Raw genomic sequence first — 27,882 nt, forward strand, 5'->3', positions numbered from 1 at the left:
GAGAGGGTATTCTCTGGAAAGAAGGGAACATATCTAAACGTGTATAGGTTCAACCATAAGAGATGGCCATTTTTATAGCCTAAAGAGTCAAATATCAGCAGTTTCCTGTGGCTCAATATAATAAAAGAGACCAAGGACATGAACCCTCTTCCAGGATATAGGGTCATTAAAAACCCCCCAGTTTAGCCCTCAGGGAATTTGCTATAAAATCCTAAGCATGAGGGAACATAACATTAAAAAACAACAACAGGTGATCTATTACAGATTGAATTGTGTTTTTCCCCCCAATTCATATGTTGAAGCTTTAACACCCAGTACTTCACAATGTGACCTTATTTAGAAATAAGTTCTTTGCATAGGTAATTAATTAATGAAATCATACTAGAGTAAGGTAGACCCCTAGTTCAATATGACTGGGTCCTTATAAGAACACACTTTGAACCAGAGACATGGGAGAACGCCATGGGAAGGTGGGAGTTATGCTGCCACAAGCCAAGGAATCACCAGGAGCCAGGAGGGAGGCCTGGAACACATGCCTCCTGCACACCTTCCTAGAGAGCATGACCATGCTGACATGCTCAATCTTGCACTTCCAGGCTCCACAACTGTGAGACAATGAATTTCTGATGTTTAAGCCACTCCGCTTGTAATATTTTGTTACATTAGTCCTAGCAAGTTAATATATAATACGTGGCCTTGAAAATAAGACCTAAAACTGGCTTCAAGTCCAACCTCTCAGTTTCTTGCAGGAAGCCATTTCACCAGCTCCAAGAGTGGCGGACCACAGAGGGGAGGGGGAAACCCAGGAGAGCTTCGGGGTTCTCTGTAATAAAACTAAGATCCAAAACTAAGATACATCTGTGCCTCAATTCCCAATGTTCTCCAACGCTCCTGGGTCTTGCAGTACAGGGAGAGACAGGAAGTTAGGACTTAAATTTTATTTCCCAATCTTTGGGCCCAGAGAGTTGCTTCTGGCGTCTCCAAGGAAGCCGCCACTTCCTGTGCCATTGTTGGGTTCAACTCACAACTTGGGAAGACCTTGACTATTTGATTTTGGAGAAAGGTTTTCTGTCCTTCCTAGTCTGTGAATATTAAAGTGAAGTTATGATTTGATACTTGAAAAGAAAAGTATATTATTTGGCTAGCAAATTGGTGGATTTTATTTGGATCAACAATTTGAAGAAGTGAACACCAGAATTGGCTGTTGGGGGACACAGCATCAATCTCCAACAACTGAGACTGATTCTCTGCAAATTTCACTGAGTGTGGTGAGGTTGTAAGATAGCACAACTGCACATTTTCACTGTGGATCTATAAAAACAGTATGAAATGTAAAATATGCCAGTCTGTGGCCTCCACAGATAACACTTTATCCTCCATCTACAATGTTGTAAAGGGGCTCTGGATCTGATGGCTTTAGCAGTTGACAGAGCCTATCAAATTCTTCTGAAAATCCCCAGAGCTGGAGACAATGAAGAGTTTGCTGGTAAGTGAGCAGATTTTCCTTACGGGGAAGAAAATGTTCAGCGTTGCTGCTTCTTTGCAAACAATCTTGCAGATTGGGAGCAGCTGTTTTGCCAATTATTTTTGTGATGGAGAGGGAAATCTTCTACCTTTTGTTCTTTGCATCCTCAAGTGGACATGAGAAAATACAGATAAATACACTTGGATAATCTCCCCGACCTTAGTCTCTCTCTATTCCTTACTTTCTTTTTTTCTTCCCTTTTCGCTTTTGGATTTGTGTTGCAGGGAGAGGGTCTTTTAGGCATGACCTTCTCCCTCTGATGATTTAAAAAAAAATATAGGGGGGGGGGAATTAGCATTTGAACTGGACCCAAAGGCGTGTGTAGGTAGCTGCTGCTCAGGCTGCCCGACTACTGTAGCCTCTTTGAGCTGAGGAGATGAGGTTCAGGACTTGAGCGCAGAAATACATAAATCAATGCCAATTCAAAAGGGAAGATTATTTTAACCTTGAAATGTCACTTTTATATCTCAATCCATGGTCCATTATTTAACCTCCATGAAAGTTTCATTCTGAATCCCTCCCAACCCCCCTCCCTCTGTGTTCATTTGTTACAGCCAGACTATCTGGCTTGCATTGAGTGCAGAATGAAAGAACCTCAGTATGCAAAAATATGTAGATAGGGGTATGGGATGGGGTGGTGGGAGTGGGGGGAACACTGCCAAATGAAAACATACTTCTCACACATTATGGCACATCTGGCCCTGTCTTCTGTGAAGCTGAGGGTGAGGAGGTGTGTCTGCCTTTCAGAAACACTGGTCAGGGTAGGTACTGGGATATTGGGCCTCACCTCTATCTTTCCATCAGTGTAGGTACTGGGATGTTGGGCATCACCTCTATCAATGTAACAGCTCTAACTCTTTGCAGAAAGAAACGAAGTGAAGTGTTTGGGAAGTGGCCTTGCATTAATTCCCATATGGGTCTAAAGCCTTCTGATGCTAAGTGCCAATAATGCATCATTTGGGGAAGAAAAGCAATGGTCTCTCTCTTTTTATCCAGTGAGGTTCCAGCTCTACAGCCATGTTTTGAGCACATGTGGAGTAAAACCTGGGAGCCCCTATCCTGTAATGGCAATAAGAATAGCTGGAGTTCTCTTAGGCGAATCAGTTAGCTGAGTTCAAAGTACTGGCTTGCTATTGGCCCTGGCAGGATAGTTCAGTTGATTAGAGCCTCACCCTGATACACCAAGGTTGTGGGTTCTATTCTTGGTCAGTGCACACACAAGAATCAACCAATGAATGCATAAAAAGTGGACCAACAAATCAATGTTTCTTTCTCTCTCCCTTCCTCTATCCTCAAAAATCAATCAATAAATTTTGTTTTATGTTTTTATTAAATCTTTTTTATAGAGAGAGTAAGGGGAGAGAGAGAGAGAGAGAGAGAGAGAGAGAGAGAGAGAGAGAGAAATGTCAATAGGAGAAACATCGATCTGTTGCCACCAGTATGGCACCCCCACTGGAGACCTAACCGAAAACCTGGGCATGTGCCCTGACCGGAATTGAATGGGTGATCTTTTGGAGCACAGGATGACTCTCAACTAACTGAGCCACATCAGCTAGGGCAATAAAAAATTTTTTTAAAAAAAGTATTGGTTTGCTATCAGCAAGACCCTCCACCCATCTGCTCTGGTCAGCCCCCATTTTTTGAAATATAACCTTAATGCTTAAAAATTTACGTTCTTTAGACTAAAATATAAATGCTTCATATATCTTCATTTAAGGGAAAACCAACTCATTGGCAAGATAAACTAAGGATATGAGCTTTAAAAGTTTTGCAAGGGATAGCAAATATTTAAGTAGCTGACTCGCAACTTAGTAAATTTTATACTAAGAATGAAAGTAATATAGTGTGTTCTCTAGGTTTTTCTAGCTGACACTGTGACATCAGAGCCAACTAATTCTCATTATTTTGAAGGATTTATGATAAATCCTATTTTATAATAGATGTCAATACAAAAAAGCATTGTATTTTTATTAATTTTAGACATGATTCACTTACTTTTATTTACTTGTGCCAAGTCCTAATGTTTTGAAAAAGCTAGTATACATCTATTCAGAAAGTGTTTAATTATACCAAAACTTGATTCCTAATATAATTCTCCCTGGAAAATCTAAGTAAATGAGAAAATGTAAGATAAGCTTACTTAAGAAGTGTAACAAACTTTCCACACTTTTGACTTTAAATTTATTAACCCCAAATGATCTAGGCCTTTATGTTGAACTTAATCTGATGAACAAAGAATTGGGATTTAAAAAATGCATTAGCCCGTCATTTAATAAACACTTTTCTGAGTGCCTGCTATCTTTAAGGCCTCTGCTAGCACATGATGTCTCTTTGGGATTTCTAAACAAAAAGGAATAGCAGTAGTCAGGAATTTATAGGAAAGGAAAGCATAAACTAGAGGAGTGTCTCAGAATTTGTTTGTGCAGAGGCACAATTACCAGCACCGTATCAATGATAAGCTACTACGTATGAAAGGGACCCTCGTCAGTGGACAGAATGCCTCACAGCAAGTGATTACACCCCCAAATATTTGCTATTGGATGATGATGAGTCAATCAATAGTCTCACACAGGTCTCTGAGTCTTACTTCATTGCCAACACATATTCTTCTCCCTCAGTTGTGCTTCCTTGGAGAAGAAGCAAAACTGTCTTGCCTTATGCCTCTCAGATACTTCCATGTCAGAATTCCATCCATCCTAATTGGAATTTAAAAACCTTGGGGAAGTTAAAAGTGGCTTCTCATTGAAAGGTGGGGGACCCCCTGTTTTGACCTATGGGATGTAAATATTTGCTTGACATTTTAGTGTAGCACCTGTTGGTTTTGATAAGAAATCTATCAGTCATTATGTTACCCAGAGCTTCAAAGTAGCAAATAACTCTGTCCTCAGAGAAACTAGATATATGACATTATCAATGGTGAAATATAATTTTTGCATTAATTGTTTGCATGCAAATTTTAAAAATTTGAAGTGAACTTTTTTAATTTATTAAAAAAATCCTGGTTTTGAAAAAAAGATACTGAGCAAAATACTTTTCTTTGGAAATATTTTCAGTATGGAAAGATATTAAGAATATGTGATCATGTTTCAAGTCTGAGCAGTTAGGAATTAGTATGTGTGTTTTGTTTTCCAGAAATATGATCACATAGCCCTGTTTGGCTCAGTTTCTTGGAGCGCTGTCCCGTACACCAAAAAGGTGTGGGTTCAATCCCTTTTGGGTCGCATACGGGAAGCAACCAATAGATGTTTCTCTCTCACAACAGTCCCCCCTCCCTTTCTCTCGCTCTAAAAATCAATAAAAACATACCTAGGGTGATGATTAAAAAAATAATAAAATTTAAAAAATATGATCACATGAAATCTCTGTGTATATAATATGTGAAAAAAAGGCCATACCTTGTTATAATATCCACTAAGATTCTGCTGCATTTCTTGTGTTCCAGGAGGTCCCTGTATTAGAAACAAATAAAAAATAAAAACCTAAACATTTACCAAACAATGTGAATTTAAATAATATATCTAAGAACTCTTGAAAACTTAGTTAAGGAAAAGAAAGAGTATGTTTAGTCAAATATTCCAATTAATGGAGAATTACAGGAGCATTAACTCATCAGGTTCCTAAAGGTATGTCAAGGTTAAATCCTGCATGAATTCAGAGAGGTCCTTAATGAGAACATGTAACATTTCACCAGAAGGTCAGCATCAGCATATTTTTATTAAAAGGAATTGTGCCCATAAAACTCTTCAAGGGAAGAGATTTTAGCTTTAGTTTATTTTTGACACTTTTCACAGGGCTTTGATTGATGTGTTATAGAAATGTGTGGCCACTTGTTATTAACTTAGAAAATATGGGAAAATATGGTTTCTATTGCTTTACCCTTTTGAATGGGTTGCACATGACTTTCAGGCGAGGAAAAGATGTCTGCTCTAAGACCTCAGATTTAAGATATTTAAACATTCTTTTCAGTTTACATGGAAACATTTGCTAAGCACTATGGTAAGCTTTGGGGAGACAGCAAAGATGTAAAGGCATTTCCCCTAAAATTTGCAAAAAGAGAAAGAGAAGAGTTTTTTTAGTTTTTTCAGGGATTACACTTTGGGAAGAGAGCCATAAGACAATACAAAGCTTAGCATTATTTTAAATCAAGTAGTTCAAGCCAACAGAGAGGCCGCTATTTAAAAGTAAAAGATTGCAGTCCATTGGAGTGGCTCAGTGGTTGAGCGTCAACTTATGAACCAGGAGGTCATGGTTCAGTTTTCAGTCAGGGCACATGCTCAGGTTGGAGACTCAGTCCTCAGTAGGGGGCATGCAGGAGGCAGCCAATCAATGATTCTCTCTCGTCATTGATATTTTTATCTCTCTCTTCCTCTCTCTGAAATAAATAAAAACATTTTTAAAATATTTCATAGATCTTTAAAATGCCCAGGAGAAAATATTATAGAGAAAAAAATTATTTACATTTTACCATAGAAGATAAGTCAAAGAAAGATTATGATTGCGTAAACCAAACATTACTGTTGAATAAAGATTATTCTTTAAAAAAGGTATTGAAAGCTTTAAAAAATGGTGAAAAATTTTAAGGAACCATTGCCAACTGCACTCACGGATCTAGCTAACATTGAAAAAATGAACATTTAACATTTGTGACTGGTATTTCTTAGGAAAGACTTGTGACTAATGATCTCTTCCAATATGAAACCTTTGCATTGTGCCACTAAATGTAGAGGACACAGAGATGTAGTGATGGATGTTGGAAGCAGGTTGGTATAACTCTTAAGAAAATAATAGGCCTCCTGAGTAATGGGGCCGTCTGTGATTGGAAAGACAAATGATGCTGTTACCTTGCTGAAGTAAAAACAAAGCTAATGTCAGAAAAGAACTCTCATCGCATTATATATTGCTCATGTTTTTTTTTTTCTTTCTGTCAGCCAGCTTTGTGTAAAGTACCTAGGTCAGTTAGATGAAGTAATGAGGAAAGCAATCACTGAGTTGGAGATTGCTGCACAAAGTTTCCAGCCAAGAAGATTCAAGTTAAAAACTTGTTCTTGAAACTCATGAGACATGAGATTCCATATACATTGATCCATCTGCAATTATATAATGAGGTAAGAAGTTTTAGATACCACATGTAGTATCATTAACAGGTAGCTCAGGACTATATGCTTAGTAGGTGTTTGGTAGATGGTGAATGTGTGTTAATAATGCCAGTTAGAACAAAGAATAGTGATGCGGTGGGTAAATTTTGCTTTATACATATTCAATCTAGTTAATATGAGAGTCTTATAATTAGGGATCCCAAATGTGGCAGAACAATTAATAACAGAGTCTCTGAAATAGAGCAAAAGAATCAATAAAATAATAATAGCAAATATATAGTGCTTATTGTATGCCAGATGTTATACCAGGGGCTTTATGTGGATTAATTCATTTAATCCCCATAATGACACCATGAGGTACATACCATTGTTATTTCCAATTCAATAGTACAGAAAATGAGGCTTAAAATTGGTAACTGGCCCCAGGTCACACCACTGGTAAGTGGCAGGGCTAATATTTAACATAGGCAGCCTGGGCCCAAACTCTACCATCTTAACTTAAAAGCAGACTCTCAGCCTAAAATAATTTTTGCAGTAATTTCTTTATCATGCTGACCATGCTGTTGAGAATACTAGGTGATCACTCTCCCATGTTCTACTTCCCATATTGAAATTGAGAAAAAAAAAATCAACAAAACTGGTACTCAGCACTTCTCATGAGCCAGACCATGCTTGATGCAGGAGGGGAAGAAATAAGAACTTTGCCTGTAGATGTAGTCCTAGTGGATAGCTGTTCCTTGCATCTCCCATCTATCTGCATATAATCTCTCAAGACATGATAGGAAGATTATGCCTGAATATTACAAAAAATTCCTCTTAATCCACAACTGTACTAAAATGCATCCTATCTTTGCAGAGGTTAAGAGAGCAGGTGGTCAAAGGATATAAGAAGTGGGCACCTTCAAAGGGGGCCCTGGAGGGAGTAAGGAGAAAGAAGCAGAACATCAAACAGTGTGAGAGGGGTTTTCTGGTACAGAACAGGTAAATGGATGAAAACAGTAAAAATAACAGGATGGTGATAACTTTAAAAAAAATTGGGCGAGAATGGGTCTGATCTTTTACAGACTGGCTATCTGCCTATGGCACACAGGTGTATTTCATAAATACAGAATATATTCCTCATCTGGAATCCTGACCTGGCTGTTGAGTGTATCATTGGGGATAGGGTAGGAGAGCTCTGAAAACAATAGCAAGAGCATAGCTCACGGAACAGAGCCACTGGCCAATAGAAAAGTTTGAACAATATTATTCAGATATCCACAGGATTAATAAACCCTATAAAAGTTACTGCCACATTTTCATATGTTCTGTTCTTGCATTAAAATGTCATATCCACAAAGTAGTGCTCCAAATGGGGTCAATCTGAAATTTTAGTCTCCACTTGCTTAATTGACTGATGAGCATTTATGATGACATTTTCTTCCTTGTTCTTTTAGTCACTGGGATACTTTGGGTACCACAAATTTCAAGTTTAATGTAACAGAGATTTATAGCTAACAGCCTACCCTGCAGGCAATACTTCACACAAACTCTCCCAGGGGGCTGAAGAAACCCTGCAGCGACTGAAAGAAGATACCAGCAGAGTCCTCAGGCTGTCTACCTGTACGCTGACTGCAGTCAGTACAGCAGCCACTCACGGTTGTTCTCAAACTGTCAGAAGCAAACAACCTTGATCAATGTGGAGACAGTGACCACAGAGAAACACTCTGCACAAAAATGCCAAGAGCAACTCTGCTTCCTGTAAGAAAAACAATATAGACCCTGGGGTCTTGGAATTGGTGGCTGTCCTATTAGCCACATTCCTCAAGAGATGTGCTATTGTGCTATTTTCTATTCTGGCACAAAAGCACAGTTGGAGAAGATCCAAAGAGCCATTTGTTTCCTCCGTTAGCAAGAGCTGTCAGTCTTGTAGACTATCAATCAACTCTGAGGGAGGAGAAGTAAAGACCTGTGATAAGTGACAGGTCTCCTGGCATCACACAGTTTTAGTAGATGCTCCAGGGCACTTGGGAGGTCACTTTCTCTGAGGTTTGCAATTATAAGGACTCGTCAAAAGGATGCATAGATGACCCAGGATGAGTGGAGAAGAGAGGTCAGTTATGGAGGGCACATCAGTCTTGACTAATGCTCGCAGGAGCTCTACTAGGAAAACCATTTGCAGGTTTATAGAAAGAAAAAATGTCCCAAATCTTGCTCAGGATGGTGACCTGCAATATAGTGATACAGAAATCATGGTCATGTAGTGTCTATCTTTTATTCATTTCTGCTTCACTCTATTTGTGCTGGGTTGGGAGACACAGGACATCTGGGTTAAAGTGATGGGTACACAATTCTAGAGCAGCTTTAAAATGAATTTCAGAGAGATATACCTGTTCAGAATCCAACTTTACTTAGGTGTAATTACCTGAGAGAGCCTGTTGTTGTTTCTTACTGCAAAGAACCATATCTAGTGTGAACAAGTGAATTGAAGCTACATTCAGTTTGGGAGTGTATACACTCATCAATAGTTTAAGGAATTTTTGTTGGGGGGGGGGGGCGCTGAAATCTTATTAGATAAAGATGGAAAATAGAGAAATATATCTGACACCAGCATCATCAGATGGGTAGTGTAAAAATGAGGAGTTGCTTGCATGATCAAAGATTGGAAACGTTCTCAGTTAAAAACCATACTTCCTTAGTCCTGGTCCCAGCTGCATTTTCATTCCCAGCCAGTTGATGTAGCACACTTAGTTTGAAGAACTCAACTTTTGCCTTTTTTCCCCTTCCCTGATCTTTGCTATAAACTCTGTGCAAGTCAAGGTTCAGGTCCTTTGATTCAGCTTTAGCACACCGTAGATATTCTAAATCAAGATCTCCCTGGCTCCTCAGCCAACTATTTTATTCCCCCTCTGATCCTCCCTCCTGAACTATTTTCCTTTCTCCCTTGCGTCCTTTAGTTCTTCATATTGCTGGCTAGTCTCCTTGAGCCATCTGGGTGCCACTCTGCAGGCACCATAGCTTTTCAACCTCTTATTAGGAACTCCTTTCAGGGTTCACAAATATGAATTTTCAGGCTACACTTACCTGCCTCTGGCCCTGTGGGTTTCCAATTAACTTCAGTAACAACCTCTGAAATACCAAAAACCTCTGTGAAGAAAGTTGTACTAGTCAACTCTCTTCAAACATGCCCCCAAATTGCTTTGTTATAAGAACAAATAGAAAGTTTGTTATTGTAAAGTCATTTGTGCTAATTTTCAAGAAATGGTCCCAATTTTCTAAAAGCCAGTAAGAAAAAAAAAAGGCAGAGGTCAGTAATTTCTTTTCCCTTGGTACTAAAATAAATATTATGAAGCCTAAATTCATCCACAGGAATGGGAAGATGAAGCACCTTTCAATAGACAGTCTCCTGGAAAAGCTAATGTCAGAAAGTTCTTCTCTCATATAAATTTCCATCTCTAACATTATGTATAACTTGTACTCTGACTATAGTGGCTTATGAACATGCCTGTTTTTCCAGTTGGAATGAAAATTCCTCGCAGGCAAGGAGTATAAATTTTCTTATCCTATCAAATGTTTGTTTAATTCAGTAGAATAATTACTTGTACAAGAAAAAATCTGAGGGGAAAGCCAATTTCTTGCTTGTTGGTTTTGGTTTCAGTTAGAAATGGCAGCAAACAGAGCGGAGGTCTTGCTGCTTCCAAACTCACAGACAACAGGGCCAATAGATTGAGATTGATCTAAGAATCTGCCTAAATAATTAAAAACTAAGCTGCAGCGAGCTCCAGTTAAGTAGGAAAGAGCTTATGAATGGATTTAAAAATATATATTTATCTATTTCAGAGAGGAAGGGAGAGGGAGAGAGATAGAAATCTCAATGATGAGAGAGAATCAGTGATCAGCTGCCTCCTGCACGCCCCACACTGGGGATCGAGCCCACAACCCTGACCAGGAATCGAACCATGACCTCCTGGTTCATAGGTCGATGCTCATTCACTGAGCCACACTGGCCAGGCTGAATGGATTTTTTTTCTTTTTACCAGAATTACAATTTAGAAAGTTGTATTCTAACTCTGAAAGAAAAATCAATAATACGCTTTAGATGGAAAATATTTGGGAAACCAATTCCTTTTTCTTTTAAACACAGATCCTTTTATTTATCTTAAATATCTGCTCTAAAAGAATTTTTCAATTTCTCTTGGGACTTAATTATGTAGGTTAAGCAACTGTAATTTTGTAATGGGTTATTTTTTCTGAGAATGCTTCTGCTACAAATTTTTTGTGACTATGGAGATGCCACAAAATTGCTGAAAATGCTCAAACTGCAAATATTATTTCTGAAGTCAGGAGAAAGTTCACTGATGTTTATATTATGTTTACATTTCAATACAGAGACCTAAACTTCCCCTTCTGGGATTACAATGGGAATGTACCACATGTATTAGGTAAAATTTAAGGTTCCTGAGAAGGAGTTCTTGTTCCTCAAAGTATCCTACCTACTTTCTCTGGTTTATGCCTAAAACTCCATAAAGGTAGTTGGATTATTTGGCATTGGGTTTTATCATCAGCTCAAATGCAAATGTTCCTGGGAGATGTAAAACTAACCCTTCATATTTAGACAGCTCAGTATAATTCTAAAAGTGTTTTCACTTATATTTTCTTGGATGGCAGGGTGATGTGATTGCAAAACACATGATCTTATTTGGTGTTCTTAATACCAAAGTGAGGTGGATATTATTATATTCTCCATATGACATGGAACAAAATGAGAGATCCCTTCCCCAACCCAATCGCACAATAAACAAATGGTAGAACTAAGTCTAAGAGCTGTTCCACTCTAATATATTCCTATGAAAGTCAGATCCAGGGCCCTCATTTTCAGCATGAGGGTGTGAGAAATGGAGCTACTTCTGAATCAAATGTTGAGGTTAACTTTGCTTGTAAAAGGTGGGAACTCAGAAATAAGCTCTGGAAAAACTCCTATTTCAAGCTAATCAGAAGGGCATATAACATTCATTTAGCCAATACACTGACATAATCACAAAATTGGAAGTGCCCTCATCCTTAAGTAGATGCTTTCAAGTGTTGTTGTTTTTTCACATGGAAAATAGAATCTAATGAGTTTTTCTGGATGATGAATAAGTCAATGAAGGTATTTAGGTCAACATTCTTAGACGAAGTTTTTCTATAAAGACTTGAATGGAAGAAATAGAAAGAAGGAGAGCAAAGCAGGTGGAAGAAAACATTACATGAGAATGAGAAGGATAGAACTGGGGAAAGTATCAACACTTCTGCTTTAGAAATGGTAGGCCCTGGGCTAAGCCCTGGGAAAGAAATAATGAGCAGATAGCAGAGAATGATAAAATATTAATAAATAACAATACTTTCCCTTAGAAAGTAATAACTGTACATATATTATTACAATGCAATGAGGTAGGCATTATCATTATTTTACATGCAACAAAAGGTTAATCATCTTATTCAAGGTCATAAAACTAGTAGACAAAAGCTAGGTTTCAACTCAACTCAGCCTGACCCCATAGCTTTGATCTTTTAACTCTTTTGTTTATCTGCCTCACAGTAAGTGGGGTGACAGATTAAACAAACAAGCAAAATATAAATCATCTTAAAGCTGCTTTAAAAAAATCATGGAGGACATTTAATAGAATCTCTTAATGAGATACAGAATCAATAAGGGGCAAGCAAAGAGAGCTCTGGGACATGATATAGATACACATTTTCAAAGATATAGATGACAAGAAAAGATCAAGGGAAAGTGACTAGCATGAAAAGAAGGTAAGGAAAAGAGAACCACAGGCAGACACTGAGAACTGTTAAAATCTTGGAGGGCTTAGATTAGAGAGAGATAAGCAGAGAGGTTTCTGAGAAGGCAAAGGAAAGACGTTGGCAATTTTTAAAAATATATGTATTTTTTACTGATTTCAGAGAGGAAGGGAGAGGGAGAAAGAGATAGAAACATCAATAATGAGAGAGAATCACTGATTGGCTGCCTTCTGCATGCCCATACTAGGGATGAAGCCCACAACCCAGGCGTCCCCTGCCTGGGAATCGAACCATGACCTCTTGGTTCATAGGTCCATGCTTAACCACTGAGCCATGCTGGCAGGGCGACTTGGCAATCTTCATCAGCTTCTCAACTTTGAGGTTCAAATGACACCAAACAAAAGGTAAAAATTCACAGCATTTATGAGATGATAGAAGGAAAGGAAAAAGAAAAATGGACATAGTAGAAACAAGACTAGTTAACCCAGAGAGTAAATTGCAAAGGGATAACTTTGATAAGCTTAAATTCCTATGCGCATGAAACTGCAGTTAAGAACAGTTATGGGAAAATTGTCACACTTAGAGAAAATGAAATATCCTTCAAATAAGACTACAATAGCACCACTGCATTTGCTGTGGAGGAGAGATTTGTGTATTAGCATTCTGGGAATCTGAAGGATTTAAGTGATACAGCAATACACTGGTTTAAGCATTCGTCAAGGACATCTTCTGGGGACTTGTAAAGAAAGTAATAGCAGCTTTGTGGGAAGCCAGCAGCCACACACTCATTCTGGGTTAATCTCTGGAAGTCCTGAGCAGCACAGTGATCCATGATCTTCTCTCATCACAGCCAGTTTTCCCCTGACAGCGGCATCTACCTGCACCATGCTTGGAGAGATCGATAGCTCCTAAGCATCTCAGGCTAAGATATTGCCAGCATTCTTGGTTCAGAAGTTCAGAAGCAGTGCGATTAATAGGTGAGGAATTGCAGCAAAGGCAGCTTCTGAATCTTGAATGAGAATTTATCACATCTGCCACTTTGGACATTTTTCAAACGGTTCCCCTGTGTGTTCCAGGAAGTGCTCACTTGAGCTGGGTTTGTCTCTTCTGGCCTGCATACTGAGCTGTGTAATTGAGGGAACTCAAGCATGGGCTGTTTATGGTTGTATGAATAAGCAAAATACTCAATATGTGACCTGATTGTTTTCCAAGACTGCACAGTCCCCGGTTTTACTTGTCATTTTGGAACAGGAGTGGGAGGATGAGACTGACAGTGAATGCATTCAATGGGTATAATTAACCCATTTCATGAAAGCAGATTTTCTAAATTATGTTATGAAGCTCATAAAATTTTAACACTGTCTTTTCTACGGGGGGGGGGCATATTTTTTAAAGGTGCTTATTTTTTTCCTGATCTCATGAAACAAATCAATCAAATTGACATACAACTATTGCATTATTGATAAGAGTGGGAAACTTTTGACTGATTTCCATGACATGATGGTTAGGGAAAAAATGATTCCTCCTCTAATGCTGCCATTATGCTTATCCACCCATCAAATGTCTCATACTCCTCTCTCCCCAGTGTGTCCTACAAAAGGAAAAATATTATTTGTCAGCTTCCTGCAATATGAGTAGCAGCAGGAATTTTGAGAGAGCCTTGCCATCCCACAGAAGCAGCACCACTGACCCAGCACAAAGTGATAAAGCCACAGGGGCATGAAAACTAGTAAGGATGGAAATGAGTGAAACAACTTATTTGTATCCAGTGGTGTCCCCCAGATCTCACTACCAACAAAACCTATACCTGGGGAACAACTATACCTCTACCCACTTGTCTGACCTCAGGAATCTCTCACTATGCTACCCAAATCTGGATGGAAGTTGGCTCACATAGCAGCACCTATCAATACCTTGAGTTTCCATTTACTGTAATTAAGTGATAACATTTACTCTCTTTAAAAGTGTTGATAGAGCCCAGCAGGCATGGCTCAGTGGTTGAGTGTTGACCTATGAACCAGGAAGTCATGGTTTGATTCCTGGTCAGGGCACATGCCGGGGGTTGCAGGCTCTATCTCCAGTGTGGGGTGTGCAAGAGGCAGCTGATCGATAATTCTCTCTCATCATTGATGTTTCTATCTCTCTCTCCCTCTCCCTTCCTTCCTGAAATCAATAATATATATTAAAATGTTGGTAGAATGACAATGCTTCCTGTGCAAGGAAAATGCAATTCCCAGGGCAAATTGCTGGGACTTAAGATATCCAGGCTGATGGCCCTGGCTTATGCACTGCCAACAGTTACATAGACGCCAAGAGCATGGGCAAAATTTGAATAGCTGGGGACACTCTGAACAGCTCTGGGGAAAAAAGCAAAATGAATAATCTGTAGGTTTTACTGGGGTGGGTGTTTTGTAGTCTCCACTTTCAACTTGAATGTGTAACATCAAGGTTTCTCTCTGATCTATCAGTTATACCAATGATAAATCTGCAAATGACAATTGTTAGCTCAAGTGAGCACCATGGTTATGGAGGTTATACTCAGGGAAGTTCTAGTAAAAAATACTTAATTATTTCATTTTTAAAACACCTAGGCCTATTCCACAAAAGAGTTCAGTCAGAGGAGTAGACACTGACACTCTAGGCCAGTGAATAAGTAATTAGTGACATTAACCTTTGCTAATCCCATAAAATGATTTTTCTACTTTTGAAAATAAATTTAGAATATTTCAAGTATGCTGAAAAGTATAGAAAATTATACAATAAGTATTGATGAATCCACAATCCAATGTTGTCTGATCTGAAACATCTGCCATATTCACTTCAGATCTTTTTACTTTTTAACAAACATACAGATAGAACTAAAGCTCCTGCAAATCCTTTTTCTATCAAATTTCCTTCCATGTTTCAGACCCCCCTCCCGCCCAGATAATGCTGAAAACTTGTTGCTTCTCTAGTCACATAATTTTTTTCAGTATTTCCTTTGATCAGAACAGTCTCCTGCCATGTTCCAGTAGAGAAAACTGACTGTAGGGATTTAGCAAAGCCCCTTACTGTCCAAGGCCTAGAGTTTTCTTATTGTTAAAATGGACATAATCTGTTCTTGCCCACCTCACAGAGCCATACAGTGGTAAAATTAAATTTCTGCAAGGATACACTTTTGAAAACTCTATCATCCAATACAAACTATATGGTTACTTAGGAAATAAATCTCCCTTTCTTAATATCTTCTCCAAGGCCAGTCAGATGTTTTAAAACCTTAATGTCTACCCACCACAGAGAAATGGTGCATAATCCATGCCCTGGCCCAACTAATAATAAGTTTGGTGGCCATACCAAGGATTTTAAATATTCTATTCTATCATTGCTATACAGAATACATGTCAGTTCAGATGTCTTAGTAGTTGGTTTCAATAACATAATCCAAGATAAAAAAAAAAAGCAGGTAGTGGCTGTAAGATAAAATCCTTTTTCTCCAGAGTGGAGCTATAATTAGTAAAAAACCCAGGAAGTCAGAAAGTGGCTACTAACGTCCCACTGCTGCTGTTCAGGGAGAGAAAAAGAGTAATTAGGGAATCGGACCCTAGTGCTAGCTTTCAAATTCACAACCTGATAGCCTCAGCTGCCTCACTTGCATGTCTACGTATTCTGTGGCAACACAAGGTGACACTGGAATGTTAGCAATGTTGGCAACAGCTGTCTTGTCTGGGACCATGACCCTAGTGGGGAACAAGTGGCAATAAAATGATTAACTGGCCATGTCTCCATTTTATAGATCTTATGTATCTTTATTTTTAAATCTAAGAAAGTCATCTTAACTTTAAGAAATAAAATTACTATACCCATTGATTCAAATAAATGGTTAGGTTCATTTTTTCCCAAAGATATTATCATTACAGTACATGGCCTTTGGTTATTTAATAGACCCAAGAGACTCAGATTCTCTGCTGAGAGGAACAGTGAAAAATATGACAAAACCCTGATCAGTTCAAGGGTCCTGAAAGGGATGTTAAGAATATGACTTAAATTCCCAATTGAGACATAAGAGCCTCAAAATACATACAGTCATCTACCGGGTGTTTGAACAAGAAATCAAATGTTTTAATCAGACATTTATTTTGTCATCCCTCTTACTCAGCAGACCAAAATGTTTGGGGGTACTAATTTGTTTCGGAATTGGGCCTTGCTATATGTGGAAAACAATAACTTTGCACCTTGAGTGCGCAGTATATAATAAATAAAGTTGGAGATAGAAGACATACAAGTTGCGGATAGTGATAGGTCATGGAGTACAGGTACAGTTCTATGGTGTTTTGAAGGCATACATGTTCATTGCTATGGCTGTTCATCTGATCCAACCCATAACTTATCAGAAAGGAAGCAACAGGACAAAATGGACTTATTATATGTGATTAGAGTCTCCATCTTTAAGGAAAAATGCAGTATCCACTGAATTTAGGCAAGATTAAAATTAAATGGGCTACTAACAAAGCTTTGTCAGTTTTCTTGTTTTCTCTCAGCAAACAAACCAAGTCCCTGTGTATGTAAATACTAAAAATAATCTGTTAAAAATGATGTAGCCATTAGAATTATCAGTAGAAACAATGATGTTATCACATCAAAATAAAAATCTAACCATCTCAGGTACAAGCACAAATAACAAGACTTACAAAGAGAGATGTGACAGGTTGACCATTTTCCTTGCCTCTTATTACCATTAATACCCCCTGACCCCCCCAACTCCCATTTCTGCTCTCATTGGGCCCTACATGATAACAGCCACTCAGCTCCAAAACCTTTTCTGGTACTATTCTTCTCCTAGTTCCTTTATGTTTATTAAATACAGTCAGGTCTTTCCCACCTCAGGCCCTTTGATGCCCTGATCTTTCTGGGTGTGAAGTTCCTGCTCTAGCCCTCACATGGCTAGCTCCTTTTACTGTAATGTCATCTAGAAGTCACTCAGAGATACCACCAGGACCACCTTATCTACAGCAACAACTCTTCCTTCCAAATCATTCTCACATACCCACTCAATTCCCCTATACCTATAGCTCCTCATGCTAAACTGAAATTGTCTACCTATTGAATTGCTTATTAACCACTGCGCCCCCTCCCACACAACAGTGTAAGTTCCTGAAGGCAGAGGCCTTGTCTGTAGTTTGTGTGTTGCTATGATCAATAAGTATGTGTTGAATAAGTGAATTCAATTTCACACTCTAAATTTACTCTTTTAACTGTGTACACTGTGATATAACCATGACCTTCAGGACTGGGCAATGACTCATGCTTTAAAGGTGAATGAAGCTCTATACTGAAATTAAAGCTATAATAAAAACAACAAGGTTATATATATTTTAAACCATATTGTTGTTTTAGAAAAGAAGCATAACTTCTATTGGAGTCAGCTCCCACAAAATTAACACTGTAGAGTTTTGTCAGCATTTTACAAGAGATGGGCATTAAAGATCCATGAGCTAAGGGCTTTCACTTCAAGAGAGCATCTCATTGACATTGAAAATGACTGTAATGAAACAGCATTTGTATTTAAAATACAAGATAAGCAGAAAATGCAACATAACCCTAAAAATAAATTTTGAAAATCATGTAGATTTACAATTAAGCATCAAACACTGAAAAATTTCCATACCTTGGACATCCTTCAAAGGGCTGTGAAGTTTCTTTGCTCAGAGCTTTTACAGTGAAAACAGTAGAGGGAGCTGCTGCCCCACATTACAAATTTCTTAAATTTCTGTTTTCAACAAAAATTGCTATGCACTGAAATGTGACACATTTGAGCCCACTGCTCAATTCTCATGCTGCAATAATGAAACAATGCACAAAAACAATGCCAGAAAAAAGAGAAAGGAAATCAAGAGCCCTGCCTGGAACAGAGAGAAATAATAACACATCTTAAAATTAATGTGGTTTTAAATAAACACTTTTTACAGTGATGATGAATGAGAAGTAAAGTTAATGTCAAATGGATGGGCTAATTGTAAGTCCTTTAATGGCTCATTAGTTAAAGTCTCCTGCCCTCCCTTCTGCTTTGCCTCATTCTCAGCTGCTCCCTTCTCTTTTCTAAAGCAATGAAAAACCAGAATATTTTGAAATAAACTAAGACATTTCAAGTCTCAAGACTTTCCTAGTCTCATTATCATAACATAAAGCCACTATTTTCTGTTGCTTATTCTACTCAGATAACTAGAAGGCTTTAAAGAAAAAGAGAAATTTTTATTAGAGTGTGAGGGATGGTAGTTGAGACTTAGAGAAGATCACAACTAATAAAATGCAACAGCTCAGATCATGGATAAACCAGCCCCACAAGCAAGGAAGAGGCTGTAAATCAGAGAAGAAAAAACATCTCTGCATGCTTAGACCTGGTTGTTAGTACTACTACTACCTGATTGTGAGTAACTTTTATGTATCTCTTCGTGAGTAGATTTGCATATCTAGAATAAGTATTCCATGTTGAGCATATAGTCTTTCATTTTAGCAATTATTTGCAAGACATTCAAATGTTTAATTGAATTTTGAGAAATTGGTAAGAGAAAAAAATGTGTTGGCTCAGTTACAGATTCAAGACAATCTCTTCTATCTACAATACTATATGAGTGAATGGATGTTCAGAAAGAGCAATGTATTTTAAGTGTATTTAGATAGAGTCTTACATTTACAAGAAAGTTCTTTCACATACTTGGCATTTGATTATTCCAGCAACTGTGTAAAGTAGACGTGGCAGGTACTGTCATTTCAAATTTGAAGAAAAAGGAAGTCTAACATGGAAATGCCAAGCGAATTTTCCAAGCACACACTCGTGAGGAGGATTCGTTTCCTCACTGTCTTACACTGTCCCACTGTCCTATGGCTTTGCAGTGCCATGAGTTACCTTGGAAAAATCAAACCATTTTCTGTGTGTGGTGTGAAAAGTAAAGCTGATCTAGTAGTAATTGTAAACTGGAAACTTGTCTTTCACACCTGTGATCCAGTAGAATGAAGTTGGGCTTAAGGATCAGTTCCTGGGTGTTAATTCTGGCTGCCCCCACTTACACTGGTGTGACCTTGGACATTATAAATTGAGGATAATTTCTGCTTCTCACCATAGCTCTGAGGCTGACACAGGCAGTGGCAGGAGAGTACCCTAAGCAGAGCTAGTGCAGTAATAAGCTCTCCTGAGCCATTCCTTTCTTTTGAACTTATTTCCTTGTTAGTGCTATTTCTTCCCCCAGGGAGATGCTTAATGCTTGTATGCTTCTTCTATGAAAAACTGCTCTCTACCGTAATTTTAGTGTATTTGCTGGTATTAGCAATCCAAGACATCTCTACTTAATGGTTTCTCTCCAGTGAAGGATATTCATTCAAAATGAGTCGGCAGAAGTTATTCAGGGACATTTGGAAGCTTTCCCCCTTTATAGGTAAGATCAAAGAAAAAGCTGGACCAATGCTTTATAAAAAAATATGTTCATCATAAAGTGTTGTAGCTAGCTCTGTTAACAAGTTAGGTGCTCTTCAATTACAAGCATTCCTATTAAGGATAATCCTATATAATAAAAGGCTAATATGCAAATAGACCGAATGGCAGAACAACCGAACAACTGGTTGCTATGACGTGCACTGACCACCAGGGGGTGCGCACAGAACATGGTGGGCGTTGGCAGCAGGCGGCAAAGTGTGGAACATGGTGGGCATCTGCTGGGGCGGGGACTGTGGAGCAGGTGAGTGAGGGTGGGGGATGGTGGTGCCAGACCAAGGCGGGGCACTGATTGCTTCATCGGGGTAAGCCTCTGGTGGTTACTGAAAATTCTTTGCTCCTACGTGCCATGGTCCCACCTGATGCTCACACCCACTGCCAGCCCGGGTCCTGATGGCTCAGAGCTGTCAGCGGGTGCAAGCAGGGCCAGTGCCCTCAGCGCATGGGAGCAGCAGCAGCGGGAGTGGGGCTGCGGGCAGACAGGGGACCCGGGGCTGCGGCAGATGGGCCGAGACCCACCCCTGTGCCCACCACAGCCTCGTGGCCCACAGTTCCTGTCAAGGTGCACGAATTCGTGCACTGGGCCCCTAATTTCATTATATTTAGATTACATATGTGTAAATTTCAATTAAGTCTTCCCCAAAGAGAGGAAAAATTGCTATTCAATGTGGGGAGATGAGGAGCTTAAATGCAGGAATATGTATGGCTTTGATGAAACACCAATTCATCAAGACAATTTAATAACATTAGTTCACTAGATCTACTTTTAGTAAATATTTCATATAAGAATTTTTTCCCTAGGAAATATACTCTTTCAGGGGGAAAGAGGTTTTCCTCCCATAAATATATATACAGTATATGCTAAATGGAAAGTTGTTGGGAAAAATTATTCTTTGTAAACAACATAACTTTTTGGTACAAATCTTTCTTTAAAAAGTGAGAAAATACAAATTTGGCTTCAGAACCAAGATTCACAAGTAGAAAAAATTGGTTAAAATGTTTTAATTATGGGAGTTGCTTCAGGCCATTCAAGATTTCTTTTAGTTCTATTTTTAAAAAATTTCTTTGACACTCCCTAAATAACAACACTGTCTTTGATTGAAGGAACATCGCTAAAGCCCCACAGGGAAGAACATTTTCTTGAAGAAATTGAGCAAAGTATGCTGTTATCAAAGGATCCATGCCTCCTAATAACTCTTATTCTTCTTTGGTTCTTTCCAGATAATTACACTGAAGTTTTTCCCCTCTAACTTTTCTAAGGGCTAATTGCTTAAAAACACATACTAAAATTTTATACTATTCATTTGAGGGATAGTACATATTGTTTGATTGCTATTTTTACATTTCAAATTGTCTTAAGAAATTCTAACACGTGCTTCAGGGATCTCACACGCAAGCCACTAGGGTGAGTAATACACCATCTCCCAATCTCAACCAGAAGTGTTTTAGCTCTGACCAGCCTTTCCCTCTTTCTCGTATTACCTTCCTTCCTGCTGTGAAATGGGGCTCATGTCACATAGAGTCCAATGTTGAAAAAGGCAAACAAATAAAATGCAATATTTTGACTTAAACATGTTCACAAGTGTTAAAAAATACAAATAGTTCCATGGGACATCTTAACAGAGATAAGAAAATATTCTGCTGATACTTTAAAAATAGTAAATAGACTAGAAGAGATAAACCAAAGAACTTATACACTTAATATGCATAGCCCATGGATGTGGGCAACAGGATAGTGAAGACCTGGGGGAGTGGGTAGGGACTGTGAAGAGGGGGTTTAAGGGGAGGTGGATGGGAGATATCTGTAATACTATCAACAATAAAAATATATTAAAAAATAGTAAATAGTATGAGAGCTGCAATGAATGGTGCTTATTCTCTCAACAATCCAACTCTACTGTGCCACTAGAGTAACCTATCAATGCAATCTGGCATGGGATGCTCCACTTAGAACTCTTCACAGATTTTATATTGCTGCATGACCGTGGGGCTTGACATGAGGTTTACCAGGACCCTGCCTGGGCTTGACTTGTCAGTGCTGTGAGAGAACTGAGTGGGCTGCCCGCCTGCCGCCAGTCCCCAGAAATTCAGCACGTAATTGTTTTTGTTCAGGCTGTTTTCCTCTACTAACAGTACTTAGCTTGCATTCTCTTTCCCCTCTATTTACTTCACTGGAAAAACCTTGTCAACTTTTAATAAATAGCTTTATCAGGTATAGCTGATATAAAAAGAACTGTATATTAGTGCATGCAATCTGATGAGTTTGGACAAATGCACACAGTTAAGGGCAGACAATTTGAAATATAAAAAGATATACATTTTATCTCTCTTATCAAATAGCAATCAAATAATATGTAATATCCCTCAAATGAATAGTATATAATTTTGGCATGAATTTTTAAGCAATTAGCCCATGCGACAATCACCACAGTTAAGCTGACATATTCAACACCTCCCAGTTTGTTTCCCTTAGTTTTTCTGTTTGTTTTTGTAGTAAGAACACCTAACATGAGATCTATCCTCTTAACAAATTCTGAAGTGAATATTATATTGTTAACAATAGGCACTATGCTGTATAGTACAACTCTAGGATTTATTAATCTTGCATAACTGAAACTTTATATTCATTGAATAACAACTCTCCATACCTCCCTTCTCCTGGACTCTGGCGACCACTATTGTGTTCCCTGCTTCTATGAGTTTGACTATTTTAGGAATCTTATGTAAGTGGAATCATGCTGTCTTTGTCCTTCTGTGACTGGATTTCACTAAGTATAATGTCCTCCAGATTAATCCATGGAATTGCTTCTTTTTTAAAGGCTCAACCTTTATGCTTCAATTTTCAATTCCTGAAGGAAACCACCCCAACCATTATCTTTTCTAAATTGTCACCCTCTGTTCACATTTCTGTGAACTAAATTTGAATCCCTAAGAGACAAGGGCACTACTTTACTCATTTTTTTTTGCAAGCCCAGCTCCTAACAGGCTTTAAATAAATGTTTGTGAAACTGTTAAACAAGGTGAAGGAGGAACAGTTTCATTGCTTTTATGAGCTCATTTTCTTCAAATATCAGTTAATATGATCTTGAAACGACTGATTTCAAAGAACTCTGTTCATTTCTAACATTTGGGAAACAATAGTCAGTCCTCTTGCTAAAGTACATTATGCTTAGAAAATGAAACATGGAGGTGGCAAAGAAAAACGGTATTTTACCTTCCTGTCCAATGCTGCCCTGAGCTAATTCTTGTAAGTATGAGTAGGTGCTTCAGAGGAGTTTCTGCAGCCTGTTGGTACGCGCATCATCAATTCAACCAAACATGCAAACAACTTCAGAAAAATCCAACAGCCGATATAAACTGTACCTCAAGAGACAGTTTTTATAATTCTTGTAAAAGATATTTTAGTCAACTAGAGGAGTTATTTCAGAATAAAAAAAGACAAGGAGTTTCCATAAACCATAATTCTTAAGCAGAAAGTGAGGTGATGGTCTAGTCTCTTACTTTTTCTTTTAAGTAAAAGCTGACCTATAATAATAAAAAAAAATCTTCTCTTTTTAACTTAGTCCCCCGCCCCCTGCATTTTTGTAGGCTAACAAATTGGTTATTATATTATAAAAAAATAATAAACCATTTTTCTTTTAAATACTGTGGACTCAGGATTCAATGCCACTGTGTATTAGACCCATAGCTGAGTTTAAATTATAAATCTAATATTTGAAATAAAATAAATACCTCTCTACCCAAACATTCTGGAAATTAAAACCTGTGGAATTGAATATTATACATATTTTCATATAGTTGCATATTTCTTAATCTTCTAAATTCTCTAGTCAAATCATTTGATCTATAGTTGAGAACTCGTTCCAGGATTTGGTGTAATCCTTTTCTCTCTTGGACATTTGGCAAGCTTGTCATAAAGGCCTTCAAATTCAAATTCTTCCTTTGAGAAAACAATTATCCTGTCTTGACTGCAGCATCAGACATTTAGAAAACATATGAAGGTCTAATCTTGCCTGTTAGCATTCACCAGCTTTTCTTCTTTGTAGCAGAAGACAAGTATTGAAAATCCTATAATGTGTTCTCTGTTTTGCCAGAAACCTTGGAATAAAAATCAACAAAGCTGATTCCTTTGAAGACTGGGTTCCAGGGTGCCCAATTCATGCCTCTTTTGTCAACCCCTGCTTACTTTTATAATCAATATCAACGGACACCAGTACATTACTGGTAGAACAATTTCCTTGAATGGCTAAAGTGGATGAAATGACAGGACAACAATCATTTTTGGCACATGACCACATCCTACTGGAGCAGTGGTTCGCAACCTTCTGGCCCTTTAAATACAGTTCCTCATGTTGTGACTCAACCATAAAATTATTTTCGTTGCTACTTCATAACTGTAATGTTGCTACTGTTATGAATCGTAATGTAAATATCTCATATGCAGGATGGTCTTAGGCGACCCCTGTGAAAGGGTCGTTCGACCGCCAAAGGGGTCGCGACCCATAGGTTGAGAACCGCTGTACTGGAGTCTTAAAGTTCTAGATCTGGCCTGGAGCCCTCTAGTGGTGGTTCACGTCTTTAAAAAGTTCCTTATTGGTCTTCATTTTCTCATCTACAAAATATATTAATTTGTTTACTCGGGTCTTTAAAAAGTTCCTTATTTTTTGGTCTTTATTTTCTCATCTACAAAATATATTAATTTGTTTACTCGTTCATTATATAATTAATAACCACATGCTACATGCCAGAAACTTTGCTAGGCAATGGTGACAAAACAGAGGTTTAAAAAATTCACTGTGCAGTGGACAGACAAATAAGAAAAATAACAGTTGCAAAATCATGTGTTATATCTGTAGCAGGTATAATGTTATAGGATCATGGAAGATGACATCACACTTATTGAGAGCCCTGGAAAAGGCCATGTAGGAGAACTGATGTCTGAGCTGAATCATGAAGATAGAGGGATGCTTTTCTAGGTCTGTGGGAGAACATTTGCAAAGCATGGCATTTTTGAGATAGTAAAGGATGATTACACTGTAGATTGCAAATGAAGGATAGGCAAAGATGGGTCCAGGGCAAACTATGAAGGGTCGAGAATGGCATGCATAAAATGTGGAGTCCATCTTGAAGAAAAGAGAACTTATCAAACAGTTGTAAGCCAAAGAGTTACATGATTAGGGTAATGATTTAGAAATATTCATCCGCTTGTAGAAGGTAGAGGCAACAAGACCAGCTCCGAGATGGCTACGAAAACACAAATATGAATTGACAAGGGCCTAAACTAAGGCAGTGGCAATGAGAAAAGAGAGGAGGAGCAGGAGAAGGTTCATGGGCTACTGGGATGTAGAATTGACCTAATTTAGGAACTATCTTGATGTGGAAGAAGAGGGACAGAAAAAATTCCAGGATTATTATTAGTTTAGTTTGGGGCATGCTACTTTTCTGATATGTATGAGACCTCTAAGTGGAGATGCTGGAACTCAGGAGAAATGTCTGGGTTGAAATAAGACTGGGAATCTTTAATCCATGCAACAAGTAGGTAGGGGAAGAGGGAATCTTGGAGAGCACATGAGACTTGGTTGGAAAGTTTGTAAGGAGGTCATTCTGAGAAAAGGGAAGTGTATGGAAGGTCGCCTGCCCTATTTATCAGAATTCCGAATTAGAGGAGACTTAGGGGAGTGTCGAAGGTGGTGCCCCTAATTATTCCTTGACCTTTCTAAACAAGTCTGTGCATGTGCAGACCCCCAGGTGCTTACTGGAATCCTTATGCCTAATCTTTGGGTGCCCTTGTCTTGAGGACAATGCAAACAAATGTGTCCTCCAGAATTAACTCACCCTACTGATTGTATCTAAAGATAAAAACTGCAATAAAAGCCTAATGAGGCAGGCAATCAGGGATGTCTGGTTGCTATAGCCAGGCAGTCCCTTAGCCTCTCTTTCACAGCAAACATTGTGTCAGAGTAATCCATTCATCCATCGCTCAGGGCAGGGGTCCTCAAACTTTTTAAACAGGGGGCCAGTTCACTGTCCCTCAGACCGTTGGAGGGCCAGACTATAGTTTAAAAAAAACAACTATGAACAAATTCCTATGCACACTGCACATATCTTATTTTGAAGTAAAAAAACAAAACGGGAACAAATATAATATTTGTATTTGCATGTGGCCCGCGGGCCGTAGTTTGAGGACCCCTGGCTCAGGGTCTGCTGGTCAACCCTGGCAAGGGAATGTTGTTAATGAAGGAGAAAAATAAAAAGAATGGTCCCAGAGGTAGGAGGAAAAAATGTCAATGTCACTAAACCAAGAGAACGGAGAGTTTCAAGGAAGCAGCAGTTAACAGTGAAAATTCCTATATAGTGGTGAAATAAGATGGAGCTTGAAAAGTGTCCTGGGAATCTCACATCGCAGAGACCATTGGTAACTACAGAGATCGCAGTCTCAGTGGAGCAGCTGGGACATGAACCAGATTCTAGTGGGTTAAAGAGTCAGTAGAACCACAAGAAATGGAATACTTTTTCTAGAAGCTTGGGGTAAAGGAAAATAACAGCTAATTGGCTAGATCTTTATAGCTTTCTTTAACAACAACATTCGATGAAATTCTACTAACAAAATAATGTATCAAGAAACGGGGCATGCTTCCCCAGAGATCTCACTACCAGCCTGGCTGTTAAGAAATTGAGGAGATGGAGTCAGGTGGGTTTGGAACATGATTCATGTATTTGGAGCCTTGGCTTAGAGTGCTCATGCAGGCAGTATAGTTGTTTCTATGGTATAATGAGATGTGGGTGCAGTGTGCAGACAACTCCCTTATCTTTTGGTTGTTGTGGTGGTAAGGAGGTATAGGCAGTACAACCATTTTAAACAGTAGAAAGATGAAAATTATTACCTACAAGGGAGTAAAATAGCCCATAGATAAACACACAGAAATAAAGAGGGATTCTCCGCAAAAAACAGTCATCCTATTGTTTACTCACGGGGGGTCCTGGGGGTCCTGGTTTTCCTGGAGGACCTGTTTTTCCTCGTCTTCCCTTAAAAATCAAAGAGAAACAGACAATAAATGATGATTCCATTTTCTTCTAAGATGAGACAATATTAAATGGCAATGTTAAAGACAGTAAAAATTAACTAAAAGTTTAAAAAAAATTCCAAATCCACATGAACTTTCAATGAAATCTCAAAGTTATGGGCCAGATATTAACAATCAAGATGAAAAAAAAAAAAATTCCAAATCCACATGACCTTTCAATGAAGTCTCAAAGTTATGGGCCAGATATTAACAATCAAGATGAGAAAAACAGTGCCTGGAATGAATAAATCTTAATTGTTATTAGCAGTTCTGATACTCTAATAAAGTAGCATAAAGTATCTGAAAGATGGTCTAAGATTGGCATTTTATCTGATGATTCCGTGGTTTCAGATGCAATAGTATATGCATTTGTCATCTTAAATTGTTGTTTCTGAAAGAGTGGTCTGAATTCTAATTTAATAGGAGTTGCCTGAGGGTGGGATTGGATATTAAAAATGAATATTATGGGCTCCGTCCTAGACTTACTGGTTTAGAATTTCTGAAGAAGGAAGCTGTGAATCTGCATTTAAAAAATCACTTTAGGTAATTCTTATGCTCACTAAAGTTTGAAATGCACTTCCCTAAGTCATATCATAATTATATATGCTGTATAAAGTACATTAACTAACTCTTTTCTTCCCTTCGGATGGTTAAGCTGTTTTATAAGTGAACTAAAACATATACTTGCTTATTAATTTTCATTATTGTAACTGAATGTTAACTCTCCCAAGTCCACAACCAGATAAAGTCCAATTGCAAGAGTAAGAAAAATAAGATCGTGCTAACATTTAAAATTGTAACTGTTTACCAAATATCCTTTAAAGAGGAAAAAATTTTCCCTTTCTAATAGAAGGAAGTAAGCTTAGGTGTTGAAAACATACATTTTGAACAAGAAACATCTCTGAGCATGTTTTCTAAATATGGCCATGCTATTTCATTGTTACTAATATCTTTTTAATTGCCATATTGGTA

The 27,882-nt window shown here is 38.3% G+C and overlaps 1 protein-coding gene across 1 annotated transcript in view; it reads right to left on the bottom strand.

Moving 5' to 3' along the window:
• Window positions 1–27,882, bottom strand: part of COL19A1 (collagen, type XIX, alpha 1) — a 312,484-nt gene that overhangs the window by 73,005 nt on the left and 211,597 nt on the right. Inside the window, exons 18-19 of the mRNA XM_014547409.1 lie at window positions 26,819–26,872; window positions 4,921–4,974 (exon numbers count right to left, since the gene is read on the bottom strand). Coding sequence (XP_014402895.1) covers window positions 4,921–4,974; window positions 26,819–26,872 — 108 coding nt within the window. The remainder of the gene's footprint in view (window positions 1–4,920; window positions 4,975–26,818; window positions 26,873–27,882) is intronic.

This window comes from Myotis brandtii, unplaced genomic scaffold (assembly GCF_000412655.1).
Source record: "Myotis brandtii unplaced genomic scaffold, ASM41265v1 scaffold471, whole genome shotgun sequence".
NCBI lineage: Eukaryota > Metazoa > Chordata > Mammalia > Chiroptera > Vespertilionidae > Myotis > Myotis brandtii.